The 18,835-nt window shown below is 59.4% G+C and overlaps 1 protein-coding gene across 4 annotated transcripts; it reads left to right on the top strand.

Moving 5' to 3' along the window:
- Nucleotides 1-112: 112 nt before the first annotated feature.
- Nucleotides 113-12,780, top strand: STAT3 (signal transducer and activator of transcription 3). 4 transcript variants are annotated; one of them, XM_041426353.1, is made up of 24 exons: nt 113-232; nt 3,644-3,790; nt 4,321-4,465; nt 4,603-4,701; nt 4,954-5,049; nt 5,133-5,214; nt 5,592-5,686; nt 5,895-6,046; nt 6,475-6,633; nt 6,719-6,811; nt 7,465-7,524; nt 7,815-7,844; nt 7,969-8,062; nt 8,145-8,192; nt 8,383-8,466; nt 8,556-8,654; nt 8,807-8,942; nt 9,167-9,219; nt 9,307-9,401; nt 9,674-9,813; nt 10,161-10,373; nt 10,582-10,624; nt 10,962-11,074; nt 11,153-12,780. In XM_041426353.1, the coding sequence occupies exons 2-24, from the start codon at nt 3,663-3,665 to the stop codon at nt 11,206-11,208; spliced, it is 2,313 nt and encodes a 770-aa protein (XP_041282287.1). In that variant the 5' UTR covers nt 113-232; nt 3,644-3,662; the 3' UTR covers nt 11,209-12,780. The 4 variants fall into 4 exon arrangements, with proteins under 4 accessions (XP_041282287.1, XP_041282286.1, XP_041282288.1 ...); XM_041426352.1 differs by having other exon boundaries at nt 10,161-10,376; XM_041426354.1 differs by having other exon boundaries at nt 154-223; nt 10,161-10,376.
- The last annotated feature ends 6,055 nt before the right edge of the window (nt 12,781-18,835 follow it).

The following is an 18,835-nucleotide window of genomic DNA, read 5'->3' as shown; positions in this document are numbered from 1 at the left end:
GGGGGGCAGCCCCCTCTCCGCGCGCCGTGACGCACCGCGCAACGACCGCGCTGATTGGCTCTCGGAGGCCCGCCGGGGCGGGGCCGCAAGAGCAAGGAGTCGCCATTGGCAGTAGCGTGGTGACGTCACGACGGGGGGTGGAGTCGTGGCGCAGGAGGTCCGGTTCCTCGGCGCAGCCGGACGCGATCGCCGCCGTCACCGGGAGCCGCCGCCCCGCCCGCCGGGACCGCCGGTGAGCGCGGGAGGCGCGCGGGCGCTGCTCGTCGCCGGGAGCCGGTGTCCCCCGGGCCGGTTTGGGGCCGGGGCGGGAGCGGGGTCGGTAGCGCGGGGGGGCCTGTCCCGGCTCCCCGTCACTGGAGGGCCGAGGCGCGGTGCGGAGCGGGGTCGGTCTGTGCGGCCCGGGTCGGTCTTCCGGGCTGGCACCGCACGGGGACAGAGCCCGAGACGGCTTCTTGGAGAGCGAAAAGGGTCGGGACCGGCAGGGCCGGGGGAGGTGCGGCCCGGCCGGGTGACCGGGGCTGGGCCGAGGCTGACGCGGCCTCGGGGGTCCCGTGCGGAACGAGGCTGGTGCGGCTGGTCCCGGCGCTGGGAGCCGAAAGGGGGCTCGGCACACCGGGGCTGAGGGAGCCGGCTGGGCTCTGCGGGGCTGCGAGCTCGGGGCTGTCACACGCCGGCTGCCCGGAGCGGGCCTCGCCCCGGTGACGGTCCCCGTGGGTGCCGGGTGTCACGGCATCGGTCCCGCAGCTCGGCAGAGCTCGGCGGGGGCTGGCAGCGCTGCCCAGCGCTCCTGCAGGCGGGCGCTGCGCTGCCCGGGCGGGGGTGGCTCCTGCCGCCCGGGCCGTGGGACACAGCCGCGGGTCTGCGAGGCCGGGCTGGCCCGGGCCGCCCCTCTGCACCTGCAGGGACCGGCCCTGCCTGGCTGCACGTCGGGGACAGGCCCCGCTTCCACCCTGTCACTGCCACTCCCCCAGCCTGCTCCGTCTGGCACAGGAGGGGTGTGGGCTGGGTGTCCCCTGCCCTGGGGGGGATGGTGGCAGTGTCGCAGCTGCTGCAGTGGGAGTTCAGCTGGGATGGCCCTTGAGAGCTGTGATGAGGAACAGCAGGCCGGTGGGGTGATCAGAACTCGTGCTGTGGTTCTGAGGTTGCCCAGAGCCATCTCTCTCCTCCTGCTGCAAATCTCTGCATCGCTGTTTTCCACCTCCAAGGCTGGCTTTGAAATAGCTCCAGAGAAGCAGAGCCAAATTCTTCTAGCAGCCTTTCCAAACTGGCTCTCGTGCTGCCAGAGCGACTGGCTGCCGTGTGGAGCAGTTTTCCATCGGGCTGTTGGTGGTTGTGTGGAAGAGGGGGCAGCGAGGTGCTGCTGCTGGTGCAGGGACTCTGTGAAGTGTTGTTGATGGCATCTGTGGTGGCACCCTGATGATGTGGCCTGTGCAATGCCTTCAGTGACTGAGCTTCATCCTCCTCGTGTCTCTGCAGGGGACATGGAGTCCCAGGGTCCTTCCAAGGCCCTTTCCAGTCACTCCCCCATACACGTTGCCCTAGGGCTCTCTGCTTGCTGTAGGGGCACACATGCAGGGTGTTCCCAGGTGTCCCAGAGGTGAGAAGGCAGGCAGAAAGCAGTTGCAGGGTTGCTTCCAGGGCAGCCCTGTTTTGAGTGGGGTGGTTGGAGTGTGCAGAGTGGTCCCAGAGGCTGCAGTTCACACCATGCAGCTGGGTCTGACTCTTGTGCTCTGCCCTTGCAGGAAGATAAAGAAAGATGAACTTTAGCTCTTGATCTACTTTTAGCAGCTCTGCTCTGAGCTCTGGACAGCATGTTTACCCGTGAGCTTGCATCATGTGTGTTGGTCCTGGCCATGCTGGCTGCTCTCTGGCTCCATTCCAGAGATGGAGGAGTGGCAAACCACAGAGATGGGCAAGCCCAGTGGAATCAGAAAGGTTCAACCCTCAGATTTTTAGCCATGCCTTCTCGTTGATGGGGCTGACCAGGCAGAGGCTCCTGCATGGTGTTCCAGGGCTGCCAGGATCAGAGTTTCTTCCCTCACAGTGGTGGCTGCTGCTGTCTTCGGGACCTTTTCCTCCAGGAATGTCAGAGTGCCTTGGGTGGATGCCAGGAGGAGCTGGAGTTTAGTGCTGCAAGCTGGCTTGTCCTGCAGCTGTTTGTGGCAGTGGGAAGTGGCTGAGTCCCGTGCAAGTGCTGCTGCCGTGTGGCAGCCTGGGAGCTTTGGTGCTCTCAGACTGGGACTCCAGCAGCACTCTGAAATGCCGAGATTGTGGCTTTCAGGTGGAACATCTTGGACCATGGCTCCGGATGTGGCATCTGGTTCAGTTTCTGCAGCCTGATGGGTGGGCAGGTCTGCCTGTGCGCTTGGCACCGGGGGCTGCCCAGGTACCTCGTGTGCCATGCTGCTGCAGCACTGTCCTCAGGGCTGGAAACACGGCTCTGGCAGGGGCTGGGCTGGGGCTGCAGCTGCTGCAGTTTCCGGAGGGGCCGGTGCAGCCCCCCCCCCGCCCCGGTGCATGGCGCAATAGGAAGCGGCTGCTGAGCTCAGCGGCCAGGCGGGGCACCCCCTGCGGGGCTGGTGGGCTTTCACTCTGGCCTGGCCTGTGCTTGTTGGGTTTCCCCCCCAGCAGCAGCACCATTCATGCAGCAGGATTGGCCTCCAGGACTGAGTGGAAGGGCTGGAGCCGTGCAGCTGCTCATTCCCTGAGCTGCTGCAGCTGAGAACTGGCCACAAAGGGCTGAACCCCCTGTGGAATGGGGGCTCTGCTGTGCTGGGCCACAGCTCACAGCCCAGCCCTTGGGCTGCAGCATCACATCAGCCAGGTCTGACTCCAGGACTGTAGGAATCTGTTGTCTGCATGTTGTCTTGCATGGCCACTGGCTCTCTCATGGTCACTCGTTGCTCCATTGAAGGCAGGTTTCATGTGGACTTCTCTGAGGATTGCACCAGCAGGTTGTAGTTCAAAGTTAATATCCTGCTCCTGCCTTTGGGGCTGTTCAGTGCTGTGAAGTACTAAAAACCTCTCTTAACTCCCATGGCAGTGCCAATGTTTGTCCCCTCCTGGTGTCTCAGCCCACAGAGGATGTTTCCACTTTCCTTTTTTCACACCCAGACAAATGGGGAAAGAGTCCCTCGGGGCAGGAGGCCATGTAGTGATGCTGCATCACTCAGTGCAGAGACCTTTGGGAAAAGCAAACCACTTTCTGCAGGGAAGTGACTGCTGGTGTCATGCAGAGCTGTGCCTTCATTTGCCAGCACAGCTGGAATCCCCTCGTTAGTGTCAACTTGATTTCTATTGATACAAGTCGTGAACTTGAAAATTGCTCCTTCCCTGTTTCTGTAGCTTCCTGGCAGTCTCCGCCTTCCACAGTTACTGTAAGCTCCACAGCCACTTCCCTGCCTCCCAGCAGGGCTGACCAGGGCTGCCTTCAAGACCAAATTAAAGCCTCATTCCTACCTGTTGCCAGTGGCCAGCCTGCCCGTGCCAGCTGTCCTGGAGCACTGTGCCCTGGGTTCATGCCCTGGCTGTCTCTGGTTGTGGCCAGAGAGAAGAACCCTTTTCAGGGCGTTGCAGCAGTCACAGCTGGGTCCTGGCAGGAGGGAGCAGCCAGCTCTGAGCCACCTGTGTTTCCACCCCTCAGGTCTCCGGAGCTGGCCAGGATGGCGCAGTGGAACCAGCTGCAGCAGCTCGACACGCGGTACCTGGAGCAGCTCCACCAGCTCTACAGCGACAGCTTCCCCATGGAGCTCCGGCAGTTCCTGGCCCCGTGGATTGAAAGCCAGGACTGGTAAGGCTTTTTGAAATGCCACTGAGGGGACTTTGCTCATAACTCCCACCTGCAGGGACTCAAGAGGGCTGGAGGAGCTCTGTCACTTTCCCTGGGCCCATGGCGATGGGACTGGCCTCTCTCTCTGGGGCTCATGTGGCATCGAGGGAAGCAGGAGTGTGAATGGAGTGGGACTTTGTGCACTGTGTTAGACCCTGGGCCAGGAGAAGCAGGAGGATGTTCCCATCCAGGGCTGGCTAACGGTGACCTCTGTTCTAAGGGGGGCTGACACAGAGCCCCCCTTACAACATGGATTGCTGCATCCTGTCCATGGGCATGTGGGATGTGCTCACAGATATCAGGTGCTGGTGTGCACTGTCTGCCTGGTCTACATGACCAGATGGTGATTAGTCACAAGCTGGACTCAGAGTTCTTTTCCTTCCTAAATGATTCAGTGATTCTGTAAGTTGCACAGGGGATGGTGGGTGTGAGCAGAGCCCCCCTGCATGGTCCCCGTGCCAGGCACTCAGGGCTCTCCCTCCCCTGTACAGGGCATATGCTGCCAGCAAGGAGTCACACGCCACGCTGGTGTTCCACAACCTGCTGGGGGAGATCGACCAGCAGTACAGCCGCTTTCTGCAGGAGTCCAACGTCCTGTACCAGCACAACCTGCGCCGCATCAAGCAGTTCCTGCAGGTGAGCTGGGAGCTGCCAGCATGCTGGGGGAGCTGGTGAGAGTCCAAGCCATGCTTTGGCACAGCTCACCATCCACAGCTCCCCAAGGATGTGGAGATCCTAGGGCCTGCTGACCTGGGGTGTTTGACCCTTTACAGAGCAGATACTTGGAGAAGCCGATGGAAATAGCGCGCATCGTGGCTCGCTGCCTCTGGGAAGAGTCCCGGCTCCTCCAGACAGCTGCCACTGCAGCCCAGGTCAGTGGTCAGGTATCCCAGGGCCTCCATCCTGATTCCTGACAGCCAGGACTCGGCCTGACTGTTCTGGCTGAGTGTCTCCTTTTCTCCTCTCCTTGACCCTGTGCTGCCCTGGAGCTGATGCTGAAGTGAGCAGCCAGCTGCCAGTGTGTTTTAGGGATGGGCTGAGGACCCTGCAGAGCCTCCTCAGGCTGGAAGGGAGCATCCCCAGGTTACAGCCCTGTCCTTATGCCCTTCTTGTCCCCTCTGCAGCAAGGGGGACAGGCAACACATCCAACAGCAGCTGTGGTGACAGAAAAGCAGCAGATGCTGGAGCAGCACCTGCAGGATGTCAGAAAGAGGGTGCAGGTATGTGTCTGCCTGGGCACCTTCAGCTCTCCCCACCACAGTTCTTGAGTGCTGTGAGTGAAATCACATTTCTTGCCTTCCAGGATCTGGAGCAGAAGATGAAAGTGGTGGAGAATCTCCAAGATGACTTTGATTTTAACTACAAGACTTTGAAGAGCCAAGGAGGTAATGACAGCTCATTAGCATCTGCAAACCACAGTGCGTTCCTGCAAGGAAACTTGCTGGAGAGGTGTTCCAACCTCTACTCCCAGAGGGAATGTGCTCAGGCTCAGGGCATTTGCATGGCAATTGGATAAACCTGGCCTTCTGTTTCTGCCAAGGATGCTGCCCTTGAGGGAGCTGAACTGAGCTTTGCTGTAAGCACAGCAGTGGGGTGGGGAGGGATTGGCCTCTGTTGGTGCAGGAGGTGCTTGGAGGCTGTGCCAGATTCCTGCTTGGCTGTAGAGTGCCTGCACTTTGCTGTGCAAGTGTTGTGTTGTTGTGGCACTTGGGAAGGTGTGCAGATCCACTGTGTGAAGCTGAAGCTTCTCATCTCTGCACAGACATGCAGGACCTGAACGGGAACAACCAGTCAGTGACCCGGCAGAAGATGCAGCAGCTGGAGCAAATGCTGACAGCACTGGACCAGATGCGCAGGGTAACTGGGGCAGCTGCCCCTCCAGATTCCCCTGGGTGCAGATCCCCCTTCTTCAGGGCTGGAATTGGGTAGTTCCTGCATGGCCAGAACCAGGAGCAGTGCAGCAAGCACAGCCCTGAGTGACTTCTTCCTTGCCTGTGAATGTGAAACTTGTGGGTCCGTGGGGGAAGTCACAGGGTGCTGAAGGTTCTGCTTTCTCTCTTGGCAGGGCATAGTGAGCGAGCTGGCTGGGCTGCTGTCAGCCATGGAATATGTGCAGAAGATGCTGGCAGATGAGGAACTGGCAGACTGGAAGAGGCGACAGCAGATTGCCTGCATTGGTGGCCCACCCAATATCTGCCTGGACCGGCTGGAGAACTGGTGAGAGCTGCCTGGCACTGTGTCTGTGCCCAGAGCAGTGGCACTCATACACCTGCTGTGGAAATGAGCTCTTGGTCTCTGGAAATGTCCTTGCAAAATGGTTTCTCATGCTTGCTACATGAACGTAGCCTGCAGCTTGGACTGAGCCACGATGGTGCTGGAAAGGTGTCCCACTGTCCCCAGCTCCATGCCTGGGGGATTCTGAGGCTGCTAGAAAGTTTCTGGCCATGGAATCATCTGGGCTTGTGCAGGTTTTGTTTGTAATGTGTGGCCTAGAAAAATGCTCTGGCCATGGAGCCACAGACACACTCAGTTCTTGACTGGCTTGGTATGGAGAGTGTGTTCTTGCACGGGAAGAGGAGGGCTCTGCAGGCTGGGCAGTGTGGGCTTGGCAGCCAGGGCTAATGCTGGTTCTCCTGCACCGCTAGGATAACCTCCCTCGCTGAATCACAGCTACAGACCCGGCAGCAGATCAAGAAGTTGGAAGAACTGCAGCAAAAAGTGTCCTATAAGGGTGACCCAATCGTCCAGCACCGGCCCATGCTGGAGGAGCGAATTGTGGAGCTCTTCAGGAACCTGATGAAAAGGTGCTGAAGGCAGGCAGGAGCTGCATGGCCGTGGGTGGAGGGTGGGCAGTGAGGTCTGACTGTGGTCTCTGTGCTGTTCCTGCAGTGCTTTTGTTGTGGAGAGGCAGCCCTGCATGCCCATGCACCCCGACCGGCCCCTCGTCATCAAGACAGGTGTGCAGTTCACCACCAAAGTCAGGTGGGTACCTCCCCCAGGTGAGCAGGGAGGGCAGCCTGGCATCACTCTCTGAAGATGCAGCCCCCAGTTTATATCTGGGGAGCACTGGTGCTGGGAGGGGATGGTACCAGCAGGATAGATCCCAGAGGGATGATCCCAGTGGGCTGGAATGCTGCCCGCATGACTCAGAGCAGGGCTGGCTGGGGATCTGCCGTGTTCCTGGAGGCAGCTGGGTTCTGGTAAATCCCATTGTGGGGGTGGGAAACATCAGCATATCCCTGGCCAGCTGCTGCTCAGCCTGGGCTGTGTTCCCTGCCAGCCTCCATGGAGGGTGGCTGCTTTGACACCAGGCTCTGCCTGGAGCTTCCTTTCCCTTTCCCAGCTGTGCCTCCATGGCAGCTTCTGTCCCAGAGTGATGTGGAGGGAGTTTGTTCAGAGCCTGGTGTGGGCTGTCAGCAGCCCAAATGAGCTCCTCAGGATGCTCAGGGGATTACCAGTACCTCCCTGCTTCTGGGGACAGGTGCCAGGGCTAACATGTCCCAGGCCTGTGTGAAGGTGTGCCCAGGGCCACCAGAGGAGCTGGGCCACACTGCTGGCTGTGCCTGGTGCCCCGTGGAACAGGAGCAGTTTCTGTGCACAGCATGTTCATGCTCTGTGTCTGCTGACTCTTGCAGGTTGTTGGTCAAGTTTCCAGAGCTGAACTACCAGCTGAAAATCAAAGTCTGCATTGACAAGTGAGTGCTGTGCTTCCCTTCCAGTGGCACTGGGTGGGCTTACTGGGTTGGGACTGATTCCTGCTGCCCCTGGATTGGGCTTGATCTCCACAACGAGGGCCAGTGTGGCTCCCAGTTGAAGGGGAGGGTGCAGGGTGGTACTGAGTCCGGAGGGTTCACCCCCACATGGGGGAAGGCCTGTGGGGCCCATGGGACTTGTGCTGGGATGCAGCTGGCATCACACACCAGCTTGTCTGCATCAGGGCAGGAAGGCCACTGCCATGACCTGGTGTCTCTTCCCCCTTTTGTAGGGACTCCGGGGATGTTGCAGCACTTCGGGGGTAAGTGCACTGTTTGCTTTGGTCCTTATTGTTTCTGCTTTTATTCCTTTCTATTCCTGGCGAACATCCTACCACACATTCACTCCAAGACTGCCCTGTCAGCCTCACTCTTTCCTCTTCTCAGGTCCCGGAAGTTTAACATCCTGGGGACCAACACCAAGGTCATGAACATGGAGGAGTCAAACAACGGCAGCCTCTCAGCAGAGTTCAAACACCTGGTGGGTACCATGAGCTCCTGGGCTGCTCCTGTACAGCCACGTGTCATTGTGCTGCTGCTGCAGCCTGTCCCTCTCTCTGCAGACCCTGCGGGAGCAGCGGTGTGGCAATGGAGGCCGAGCCAACTGTGATGTGAGTGTCAGGGGCAGCTGAGCTGGGAGGGGATGCAGGAGCCCTGTCCCGAAGCAGGGGGTCCACCAGCAGCAACTGGCATATTGGCAGCTTGCCAGGCCATCCCCAGCAGCTGTGCCAGGTCTGGTGGTCGTGTGTTGGGCTGAGGGTGAGTGCCTTGTGGTGCTCATGGTGTCCCCTTCTGCCCCAGGCCTCGCTGATAGTCACTGAGGAGCTGCACCTCATCACTTTTGAGACAGAGGTGTATCACCAGGGGCTGAAGATCGACCTGGAGGTGAGGCATGGGTCACTGCCTTCCACTGCCACGGGCCTGGTGGAGCCCTGGGAATTGTCCCAACCCATGGTCACATCCTCTCTTTGCAGACCCACTCGCTGCCTGTGGTGGTCATCTCCAACATCTGCCAGATGCCCAATGCCTGGGCATCCATCCTGTGGTACAACATGCTGACCAACAACCCCAAGGTAGGGCTGGTGTGGGAAGGCAGCAGGGCAAGCGTCAGGATGGGGGTGTCACAATGAGAGAGGGAAACTGAGGCTGGGAAGCGAGGCTGAGGCAGTACCTGGCCCTGCTCCTGTCCCATGTCCCACTCAGGGCTGTGTGTTCCCTCGTGCAGAACGTGAACTTCTTCACCAAGCCACCCATTGGGACCTGGGACCAGGTGGCAGAGGTGCTGAGCTGGCAGTTCTCCTCCACCACGAAGCGCGGTCTGAGCATCGAGCAGCTGACCACGCTGGCAGAGAAACTGCTGGGTAAGAGTGGGGTGACGTGGCAGGGTGTCTTCTCCATCCCTGTTGTCCCCTGGCGTGATTCCCCACCTGTACATGTCATCCAAGAGTGAGGTCCTGTGTTTGGTCTGAGAGCTTTTGGGCTGAGTAGTTTTCAGGTGCTGGTTTTCTCCCAAATGGCACAAACCCTGGAAATGGTTTCTTTGGAAGGACAACTCTAAACAGTTGTGTTCTTTTTTCTCTTTCAGGACCAGGTGTGAATTACTCTGGCTGTCAGATCACCTGGGCCAAGTTCTGCAAGGTAGAATTTCCTCTCTTCCCTGAGCACATTGCCTTGGCTGTTCCCTTCTTCCAAGCTGTACTAGCAGCCTCTCTGCCTTTTCCTCAGGAGAACATGGCTGGCAAAGGCTTCTCTTTCTGGGTCTGGCTGGACAACATCATTGACTTGGTGAAGAAGTACATCCTGGCACTGTGGAATGAAGGGTGAGTGCCAGCCCAGAGCCTGAGCTTAGGCTGGGCCTTGGAAGGGGCCCCACAGGTTCCAGCCTGATGGCATGGGGTGCCTTGTACATGTGCAGATGTGCTGTCCTGGGATACTTTTTGCTGGTTCATAGTGAAAACTCACCTGGGAATCCATAAAATGTCAGTGGCCAGGCTGAGTTCTGCTGTTGAGCAGAGCTGGCAGGACTTACATCCTGAAGTTGCTGCTCCTGTGCCCTGACCCACATTTGTTGTTCTTGCTTCCTCCTGCCCAGGTACATCATGGGGTTCATCAGCAAGGAGCGGGAGCGAGCCATCCTGAGCACCAAACCCCCAGGGACCTTTCTGCTGCGCTTCAGTGAGAGCAGCAAGGAAGGTGGCATCACCTTCACGTGGGTGGAGAAGGACATCAGTGGTACGAGCTCTACCTGGGTGCCTGGCTGGGCATTCCAGGTTCCACAGGGGTCTTGGATGCTCTGATAAGCACTTGTCCTTGTCCCAGCAAGCTGTCTGCAGGGGTTACTTCTGAGCCTGGCTGCCCTTAGCTGGTCTTTGCCTTCTGGGTGTCTGTGCCCACATGTTGCCCATGGGCACAGTTTTCTGTGGCACTGAACACGGTCAGGTCCCAGTCCTGCCCTGTGGTCTGCTGTGTGCCTGGTAGGGCTAAACACAGCCCCAGGCCCATCTTGTCCCTACTGCTCTGGGAGTTTCTGAAGGCAGCCCTGCCTTTGTTCTGTGCCAAAATTCTCCTTCCTTGCACAGGCAAGACACAGATCCAGTCGGTGGAGCCTTACACCAAGCAGCAGCTGAACAACATGTCCTTTGCGGAGATCATCATGGGCTACAAGATCATGGATGCCACCAACATCCTGGTGTCCCCTCTGGTGTACCTGTACCCAGACATCCCCAAAGAGGAGGCATTTGGGAAGTACTGCCGCTCTGAGAGCCAGGAGCACTCGGAAGCCACAGACTCAGGTAGTCGTTGACTTTCTGTGGCTCCTTTGTCACAGGGAGACTCTGGGGACAGCACTGGCTGTCACTAGCCAGGACCTTGTGCCATCCCTGGAGGGCACAGCCACAGTGTGGGACTGGGTATGGGCAGAGGGTGGGCACTGTCTGTGTTCCAGGGGAGGAAAGGATTAATCCTTGGGTGGCTGATGACGAAGCTTCTCCCTCCTCGCAGGTGCTGCTCCGTACCTGAAGACCAAGTTCATCTGTGTCACCCCGTGAGTGTTCCTGGGAGCTGTCTGTCAGTGCTTGGGGGGTGTTTGTATGCTCAGCCTTGCTTGAGGGAGAGGTTTCCTTCCTTTCTTTCCACCTCTATCTGAGCTTTGCTTGGTTATTGCGGGGTTCCCAGCCTGGGGTGACGGTGGGGGCTGAGCCAGGCTCCGGCTGCTGCCCAAACCACAGCCCTGTTCTTCCCCTCCGGGGCCCCTTTCCTCTGGAGAGCTCTGGGGGCCGCTGGGCCGTGCCCGGGGGCCCCTCAGCGGGTAGAGGGGGTATTGGAGAGCTCTGGCCAGGCCCTGACTCCAGAGGTTTCTGTGCTTCTTCTCCCTCGGACAGCACCTCCTTCAGCAACACCATCGACCTGCCCATGTCCCCGCGCACCCTGGACTCGCTCATGCAGTTCGGCAACAGCAGCGAGGGCGCGGAGAGCAACGCGGGTGGGCAGTTTGGTGAGTCGGGGGGGGCTCCAGGGGGCCCTGGCTGCCACCCCGCACGGGCCCCGTAACCCTGGCTGTGTCTGCCCGCAGAGTCGCTGACCTTCGACATGGAGCTGACCCCAGAGTGTGCGTCCTCGCCCATGTGAGGGGCTGCGCCGGCGCGCGGGGCCCTCCCCGGGCTCTGCCTTCCCTCCTCCAGAGCGCGGCCCCGGATTTGTCCCACTCGGCTGCAGCTGCTCCGGGCCCGCCCTCGGGAACTGCTGGGGGCCAGGGTCCCTGAATGGGTCAGGTCCTCACTTAACTCAGCAGCGCAGTCCTTCTCTGGGGTGGTGCAGCTCATCTCTGGGGGAGGGGGATGAACCTTTTTCTATTTCCTTCCATAACAGTTTTCTATTATTTTTGCTCATTCAAGTGCCTATTTGCCTCCGATTGCAGCCACAGTTCCTACAAATGCTTCCACAGCCCTGGTCCTGCTGCTGGAAGCTGCTGCCCTGACTGCCTGCACCCAAACCCACAAGACCCTACAAGTCTGGTATTGCAGAGGGGATTGGCCATGTGGTAGGGTCTGCCCTGCTGCTCCCAGCACCTCCTAGAGCTTGCAGGGTTCTGGGGTGAGTCCCTTCTCTGCACCCATCTGGCCCGGTTTTAGCCAGGATGACCAGTACAGGGCTCGGAGCTGCAGGTGGATGTATCCAGGTGCTCCCACCCTGGACTCAGCAGGCACTGCCCCTGCTGGACTCAGCCTGGGTTTGCTGGGAGCCCAGGGGTTCAGGAGCTGCTTGTTTTTGTCCCCAGCTTCCTGCTTTGGGCACAATGGTCTGGCCAATGCCAGCAGCCCAGGCTCCTTTTGGAGCTGATGTCCCTGGGGTAGGGCAGTGCTGCTTCCCAGTAATGGCACCTGTATGTGAACAGCATTTGCAGCTGTGGCCCATTTTGGGAGCTGGGTGAAGCCACAGAGGCTGTCCTGGCTTCCCTGTGGCCAGGCTGGTGCTGGGAGCACGGTCTTGCTTCCACCACTGTGCTGAGCTAGACCAGTTGGACCCTGGATAGTTGGGGGAACCAGCATGGCTGACAGTGGGGCACCTGGGCTGTCTCTTTCTCTCTGGGTTGTGAGGTGCCAGGCATGGGGTCTGCAGGTTCTTGGGGGCTTCATGTGGCATTTCTGTTGGAGGTTGGCCCTCACAGTTAAGGTGGGAACGGTCAAGAGTTGAAGGGAGCAGGTGGATGTGAGGAGAGGAACCTGCTGTGGGGCAGTGCAGGACAGTGAGAGGGCTGTTGTGAAGGGCAGATGTCCTGACTTTTGGAGGGTTGGTGGTTGTGGTCCTGCATTTAACAAAACTGGGGGAGCCCTCCTGCCCTTTCCATGCAGTGGGCAAACAGACACGGATGAGCAGTGGAGGGGTGGAGGAAGCAGTGGGAGAGCTGCTCCCTCTGAGTCCTCCCAGCTAGTGAGCAGGGAACCAGAGGGCAGGGGGGAGGATCCCCATGGCTGTGGGGTCTGGGCAAGCCCCTCCAAGCTGTGTGGGAGCAGGAGGGGGTCGGTGACTGGCCCTGGGGATGCTCAGGGGCGATGAGGGCCCTTTGCCCCTCTGCTCGCTCACTGCCTCCAGCCGCAGTCCCTGGCAGCATTCAATACTGTAAAAAATTTTATTTTTTTGTATATTTTATTGCTGTATCTACAGGCTTTAACTTTCTCCAAAATAAAGGCCCTGAAGCGACGTGCTCTGAGGTGTGAGCTTGGCTCTGCCTGCGGCACCCGCCTGACCCTGCTCCGGGAACTGGGGCCTCCCTCTGCGCAATCCGGCCCCGGTGCCGCGGCTGCGGTTTGCTCGGTGCGAGCGGCTCCCCCACCTGCCCGGCACGCGTGGGCAGCTGCCCCTTCCCGGGGCCGGCGGGGCCCTCCCCGGGGCACGCAGGGGGCAATGGCCCTGTCCCAGCCTCGTAGTTGCTTTCTCTGCCCCAGAGACGCGCCTGGCTCTCCTGTGCTTGTGTAAAGGAAATGCCGGTGCCAGCGTGGGAGGGCACGGCTGCGCTGGGGCCCTGCTCTGGCTGCTCTCAGCCCGAGGTGTCTGGGGCTGCACTGGGGCCCCTGTGAGTGCTTCTGCCCTGGAGGGCGAGGGGCTGTGGGTGGAGGTGGCTGGGCTGGGGGCAGTGGGTGCCAGGCTCTGCAAGGCACAGCTGGATGGGTGTGTGAGGCTGGGAGCACTGGCTGGGGACAGTGACACGCTTTGCCACAGGACCCTGGTGGATCCCACCCCAGCACTGGCACCCCTAGCCCTCTGCCCTGGAGAGCAGGATAATTCCAGGGTTTGTTCTCTGATGAGGCCAAGAGGGAGAGATTATTTCTCTGTCAGAGCAGGATTAGGGGGATTGTTCAGGCAGGTCATGTGGAACTGGCTGTGCTGCATCATTTGAGGGGCTGGAGGTGTACTGGAGCCTTCTCTGCCCTCTGTGTGCCCTGGAGCATCCTGCTCAGGGCTGAGCTGACCATGTCCATGCTTTGGGAACCAGCCCCACTCCAGGACCCCTCCATTTCACTGTCAAACCAAACCAGGGTTCTGCCCAGGCCCCGCAAACTCATTCCTGCTGTCAAGGCAGCTGTGTTGGATCATTGCCTGTCTCAGCAGTGCAGCCCAGGGTGCTGCAGGTGGGGGGCAGCTCACAAAGGAATGAGATCCAGCCCATCAGCAGGGATCCCCTTCTCCTGCCCTGGGAGCTGTAGGATGGAGTTGAGAACCCAGGACTAAGGAATTTTCTTACCCATCCACAACCCCTGGGGTTACCACAGCCATGTGGTGTCAGGAACGTGGTGTCTCATTCCCTATTCCTGCAGATCAGGGGTTCCTTATCTGCCTGGGCCCACTGCATCCCTCTTGGCACCTGCCCTGCTCAGCCAGGGGCCAGCCCTGAGTGATGGGGTCAAGGGACCACTGCTCCCACCTCGGAGCTCCTGCTGTCAATGCAGCAGGCTGGGAACTCCTGGAACCTGGTGGGCAGCAGGAAAAAGTGCCCAGCAGAGGTCCCTGTGCTGGAGAAACCTCTGCAGCACCAGCAGCAACTGGGGCAAGGGACACTTGCCAACATCCTGTCCCCCTCCTCCTGCCCCAGTCAGCCCTGCAGCCCTTGTTTTCTGCCTGTGCTGGGGCATGAGGTTGTTTGTGGCTCCAAAAGGAGGTCATGGGGTGGCTTTGCTCCTTGCCCAGGGCCGCAGCACAGTGGGGAGGAGTGGGGACGGTGTCTGAGCCAAGCGTGCAAACGGATTAGGGGTTTCCAAATGCAGATAATCCGCTTGGGATGCGGACACTTGCGTGACGGGCACAGGGCGGCCCCGTGGGGATGGGCAGCCACCTGCCAGGGCAGCCCTGCACCACGGGCAGCCCAGAGTAGGCACTCGTGCAGGGTCTGGGGTGTCTGAGCTGTGCAATATTGACAGTCCTTGGGAATAAGGCAGCAGACAGGGATTAGAGAGGCCACAGTTTATCTGCGGCTTCAGCTCCATCCCCAGGGCCAAGCAGCTGAATGAGCAGGGCTGCAGTGAGGGCTGGGAGGCAGAGATCCCTGGGAACTCAGCTGCCACCTGCCCAAGGACCAGCCTGAAGGTTTCTGCCCTCCCAGGTGCTGGGTAGGCTCTTCCCACAGCAACATGTGCTGAGCTGCAGAGCACATGCCACTGCTGGCCAAGCCAAGAGCCATCCCGATCCCTGCTTCCAGTGCTCAGAACACAACAGTCAAATAAATATTGCATCACACACAGATAAATACACAGCAGAGCAGAGCCAAGCAGTGGTGGCTTCCACTGCCACATGTGGCAGAGGTCAGACCCAGAGTTCCAGCACAGTGTGATCTCCAAAAACACCACCTCCCAGCCGTTCCAGGAAGACACAACCTGCCTGTTTCCCTACGGGTGTCCCATCCTGGCTCACAATGCAGCATCTGGCTGTGGTGGCACCAGCACCAAGGGCTCTGCTCACCCCGACATGGGGTGAAGGGCCCTGGCCCTGGTGCAGCTGCTGGACTGGGCTGACCTGTGGCAGCACGTTGATGGCAGGAACTGCTGGGACTGAGCGGTTACTGTGGCAACCTGAGCTCTGCAAGGGAGAGCAGGGATGCAGGGAGAGGATGGGGATGTGCAGGGATGCTGGGATGCACCAGCGTGGCGTGGGGGCCAAGTGCAGCCCTGGTGCATGCGCTCCTGATGCCCCCAGCCAGCCCTGGCACTGGGCTGGGCATGAGATGGTTGTGCCCTTGGTCCCAGCTGGGCTGTGGGTGCTGCAGGGCCCCCCTGCCCCCTCAGGTGCAGAGATACTCACTGGGCTGATGGGGGGTTCTGGTGCCCTCTGCAGACCCAGCTGGGCTCTCGCTGTCCTGGCTGTTTCAGTAGCAGAAACTGAATGTTCCTTCCTAGCTGGAGGAACTCCGGATGAAACAAGGAGTCTTTGCACAAGCAATGGCACTGCTTGGCTGCTGAGGCCAAGTGTTTGCTGGGTTGTTCCCAGCCGTATCCGAGTGGCTGGAAACAGAGGTTTCCTGTGGAAATTCCCCCTTGGACAAAATGTCATTTCCGGTTTTTGCTGGAGCAGATCATCCCCTCCTCCTGGCACTAGGCACCACCAGGCTGAGCCTGTGCCAGTGACAAACATCTCTGGTGCCCCCACTTGGCCCTGCCCATGGCTCCAAGTCGTGTGCTGCCCATGGGTGGCCGGGTTCTGGCAGGGTCTGTGCTGCTGCCCTGTCCCCCTCACTCTTCACAGGCTGCCTCTTGCACCAGGGCTGGAACCCCGCAGGGCCCATCCACACTGGCTCTCCAGTGGGACCTTTGTGGGAAAATGTGAATCTGTGACTAATGTGGGGATTCATCTGTTTCACATTAGCTGGGCTGGATTATCACAACGGGGTTTTGTTTTGAGATCCGGGAGCGTGAGGGATGCAAAGCAGGGATGGGATGGGGCTGGGCTCCCCCATGAGTGGTCCTGCTTCCCAGTAAGCAGGAGGGGATGGAGCCGAGGCCGTGTCCTGCCCGCAGGTGACGTGGTTGGATGTTTGTGCTTTGCCCAAGCCCAGCACTCTGCACATCCCGTGGTTGGGTGTTTGTGCTTTGCCCAAGCCCAGCACTCCGCGCATCCCGGGAGCAGCAGGGAGGATTGCAGAGCAGCCTCGCACACAGGATGTACCCGGAGGGCAGCAGCCAAAAGCGTCAGGACCTCTCCAGAGCCGCCTAAATAAATGTTTCTACTCCTGAGAAATAATTAAGACCCTTGAGATGCCACTTAGAGAGAAAGGCTGTTCCGCCTGCACTCTTTGCGCTCCTGCTCCAAACACAGAGGCAATTTTCTCGGAAATCCATTACCAAGCTCCAGACTCCCTCTGTCCCCGGAATGCGCGGCGTCATTCGGCATCCTGCTGAGCTCATGCGAGGTGGCCATGCGTCCAGCTGCGGCTCAGCCTGGATAATGCTCACCTTCCCAGAGGCTTCCCGAGACTATGTGAAGCACAAAGAGAGCCAGGGCAGAGCTAAGATCGCTTGGGGGCATCGCTGGGGTGGAGCTGGGCCAGTTCCAGGGCAGATCCAGGGGCAGCCTCTCCATCGATCACTGCTGCAGTCACTGTTCCTCTGTTCTTTTCCTCTGGAAAGGAAGAATTTCTCCTGGTAACACTCCCACCAGTTAGCTCGTAGTTTTCCTTGGGACCTGGTGAAAACAAATTGTGATTGGATTGGATTGGACTTTATTGGATTCCATTTGCCCTCTCAGCATGGAGCACTCTCCACTTTCTCTCTCAACACTAATTTATTTTTCCTTTTTTCCCTTCATAGCAGAAGGGGATGGAGAAAGGAGAGAAATGAGAGGGAATGGAGGGTGTTTTGTGTATATCTTCCAGCTCTCCCAAGCACGTGTAGCTGTGCAGGTCTCTGGCACAGGGAGCGCTGTGTCCCTGGGATCCTCCAGATACCCCTGGATCTGTGGTGCCCAGACAGAGCCCCAGCAGCCACAGACATTGTGTGTGACCTTGATTCTCTGGCCTGAGCAGCCAGTGCCCGCCTGGCTGCCTGCACCAATGGGTTATGTGGGCCAGGGATTGTGAAAGCTGCGTGTCCTCGTGATGCAACTCACCAGAGCAAGAGCGTCCCAGCCAAGCAGGGTGGGCAGGCACCAGGGCCCTGCGCTGCGTTCTCCGCTCCTTTTCTTCTGTCTCATTGAACACAGACAGTGTGGGAGCTGCTGGCTTCACGTTGGGTGCCTGTCCCTGCGTGCCAGAGTCCCAGCTCACCTCTCTGTGAGGTCTGGAGTGAGAGGAGCACTGGGAACTGCAGCCAGGGCTCTGCTGGCAGCGGCTCAGCAGCGATGTGTCAGCCTTTGTGAGTGAGATTCTCCCAAGCGGGTGAGCGCAGGCAGCAAAACATTTAGTGGGAGCTGGGGGCTGTTCAGGCTGGAGTCACTCATTCAGTCATTCACCAAGGCTGCTCCAGGCATGGAGTGGGGCTGGCAAGTTGGAAAGCACCGTTTTGTGGCTGGTGTTTGCACGGAGCAGGTGCTGGGCTGGTGCCTGCCCAGCCCACAGGTATTTATCTCTTGGAAGTGTGGAGCTGGAAGAGGCAGTGAGGAGCCCGAGCTGGAGCTGGAGGACTTTAGTACAAGAGCAGTAGATAAAAGCAGTAGAGAGGTGGGAATTTCGGGCTGTGCTCTGACACAGAGGCCAAGTGATTTGCAATTGCTGGTGCACCAGCTGTCTGAGAGCGATCCTGTTCCAGCGCTGGCACGAGGAGAGATGAGCCCCTCCTCCCTGGACTCCCACCGGGGAAGGGTCACCCGTGCTCCTACCAGAGCAGGAGAGGGACCTGCGTTTGCTGAATTTCCCTCCGGAGTTTTTTCAGGCCACAGAAGATGAGCTGGTAGCGAAAGTGAAAGCCCAGGAGATCCCATGCGGTGGGTGCAAGCGCCGGGGCAGAACGAGCACACCCAGTATTGCTTCCTGCCGCCGCCTCTGCCCATCACCGCACGGCAGCCGCACCCGGGGTGCCCGTCACCCGGGGTACCCCGCTGCCCTGGGGTGCCAGTGCTGCCAGGAGGAGTCTGCTGTGGGTGCCAGCTGTGCAAGAGCTCCTCAGGAGGGTTTTATTATGGCCGCTGTTAATTTTTCCTGTTTGAGCAACTGCAGAGGAGCTGGCAGTGCCTTGGGTCTCCTCACAGCTCGCAGGGGATGTGGCAGCTTGGAAGAAGGGATGCAGTGTTCTGTCCCAGCAGGTGCCTGAGGCTGTGGCAGCACTGGGGTTCTCGGCCATGCATGTAACTGCAAAGTGTCAACCCAGGCCTGTGGTGGGAATGAGCACCGTGCAGCCAGGGCCCGGGTCAGCACAAGGCAGCCCTGCAGCCACGTCTGTGGCCACCTGGTACTGACTTGGTCATTCCTGCTCCCAAAACCAAGTCTTGGTGCTGCTTTGGGCTTCCCTGGTACTTACTGCCAAATTCTGGTGCTGGTTTGTGTCCTGCCAGAGCTGCTGGTGTTGAAGCCTGAAGCTGTTTTGAATTCTAGTGCCACTACTCCCTTATGACGCCCTGTGCCATTACCTCGTGCTGGTACTGGTGGCATTAACCTGTGCCGGTGCCCGGTACCGTCACCCAGTGCCACTGCCTGATGCCATTATCCCGTGCCCGGTACCGGCACTGTTGCCCGGTACCCGATGCCCAGTGCAGTCGCTCAGTGCCATTACCTGGTGCTGTCGCCCAGTGCCTGGTACCGCTCCGTTACCCGGTGCCGTTCCCGGTGCCGGCGGGG

Source organism: Onychostruthus taczanowskii, unplaced genomic scaffold (assembly GCF_017590055.1).
Source record: "Onychostruthus taczanowskii isolate IOZ18803 unplaced genomic scaffold, ASM1759005v1 scaffold91, whole genome shotgun sequence".
NCBI classification, from domain to species: Eukaryota; Metazoa; Chordata; class Aves; order Passeriformes; family Passeridae; genus Onychostruthus; species Onychostruthus taczanowskii.
Note: the sequence above shows the minus strand (reverse complement) of the source record. Positions and strands in the feature narration are given on the sequence as shown.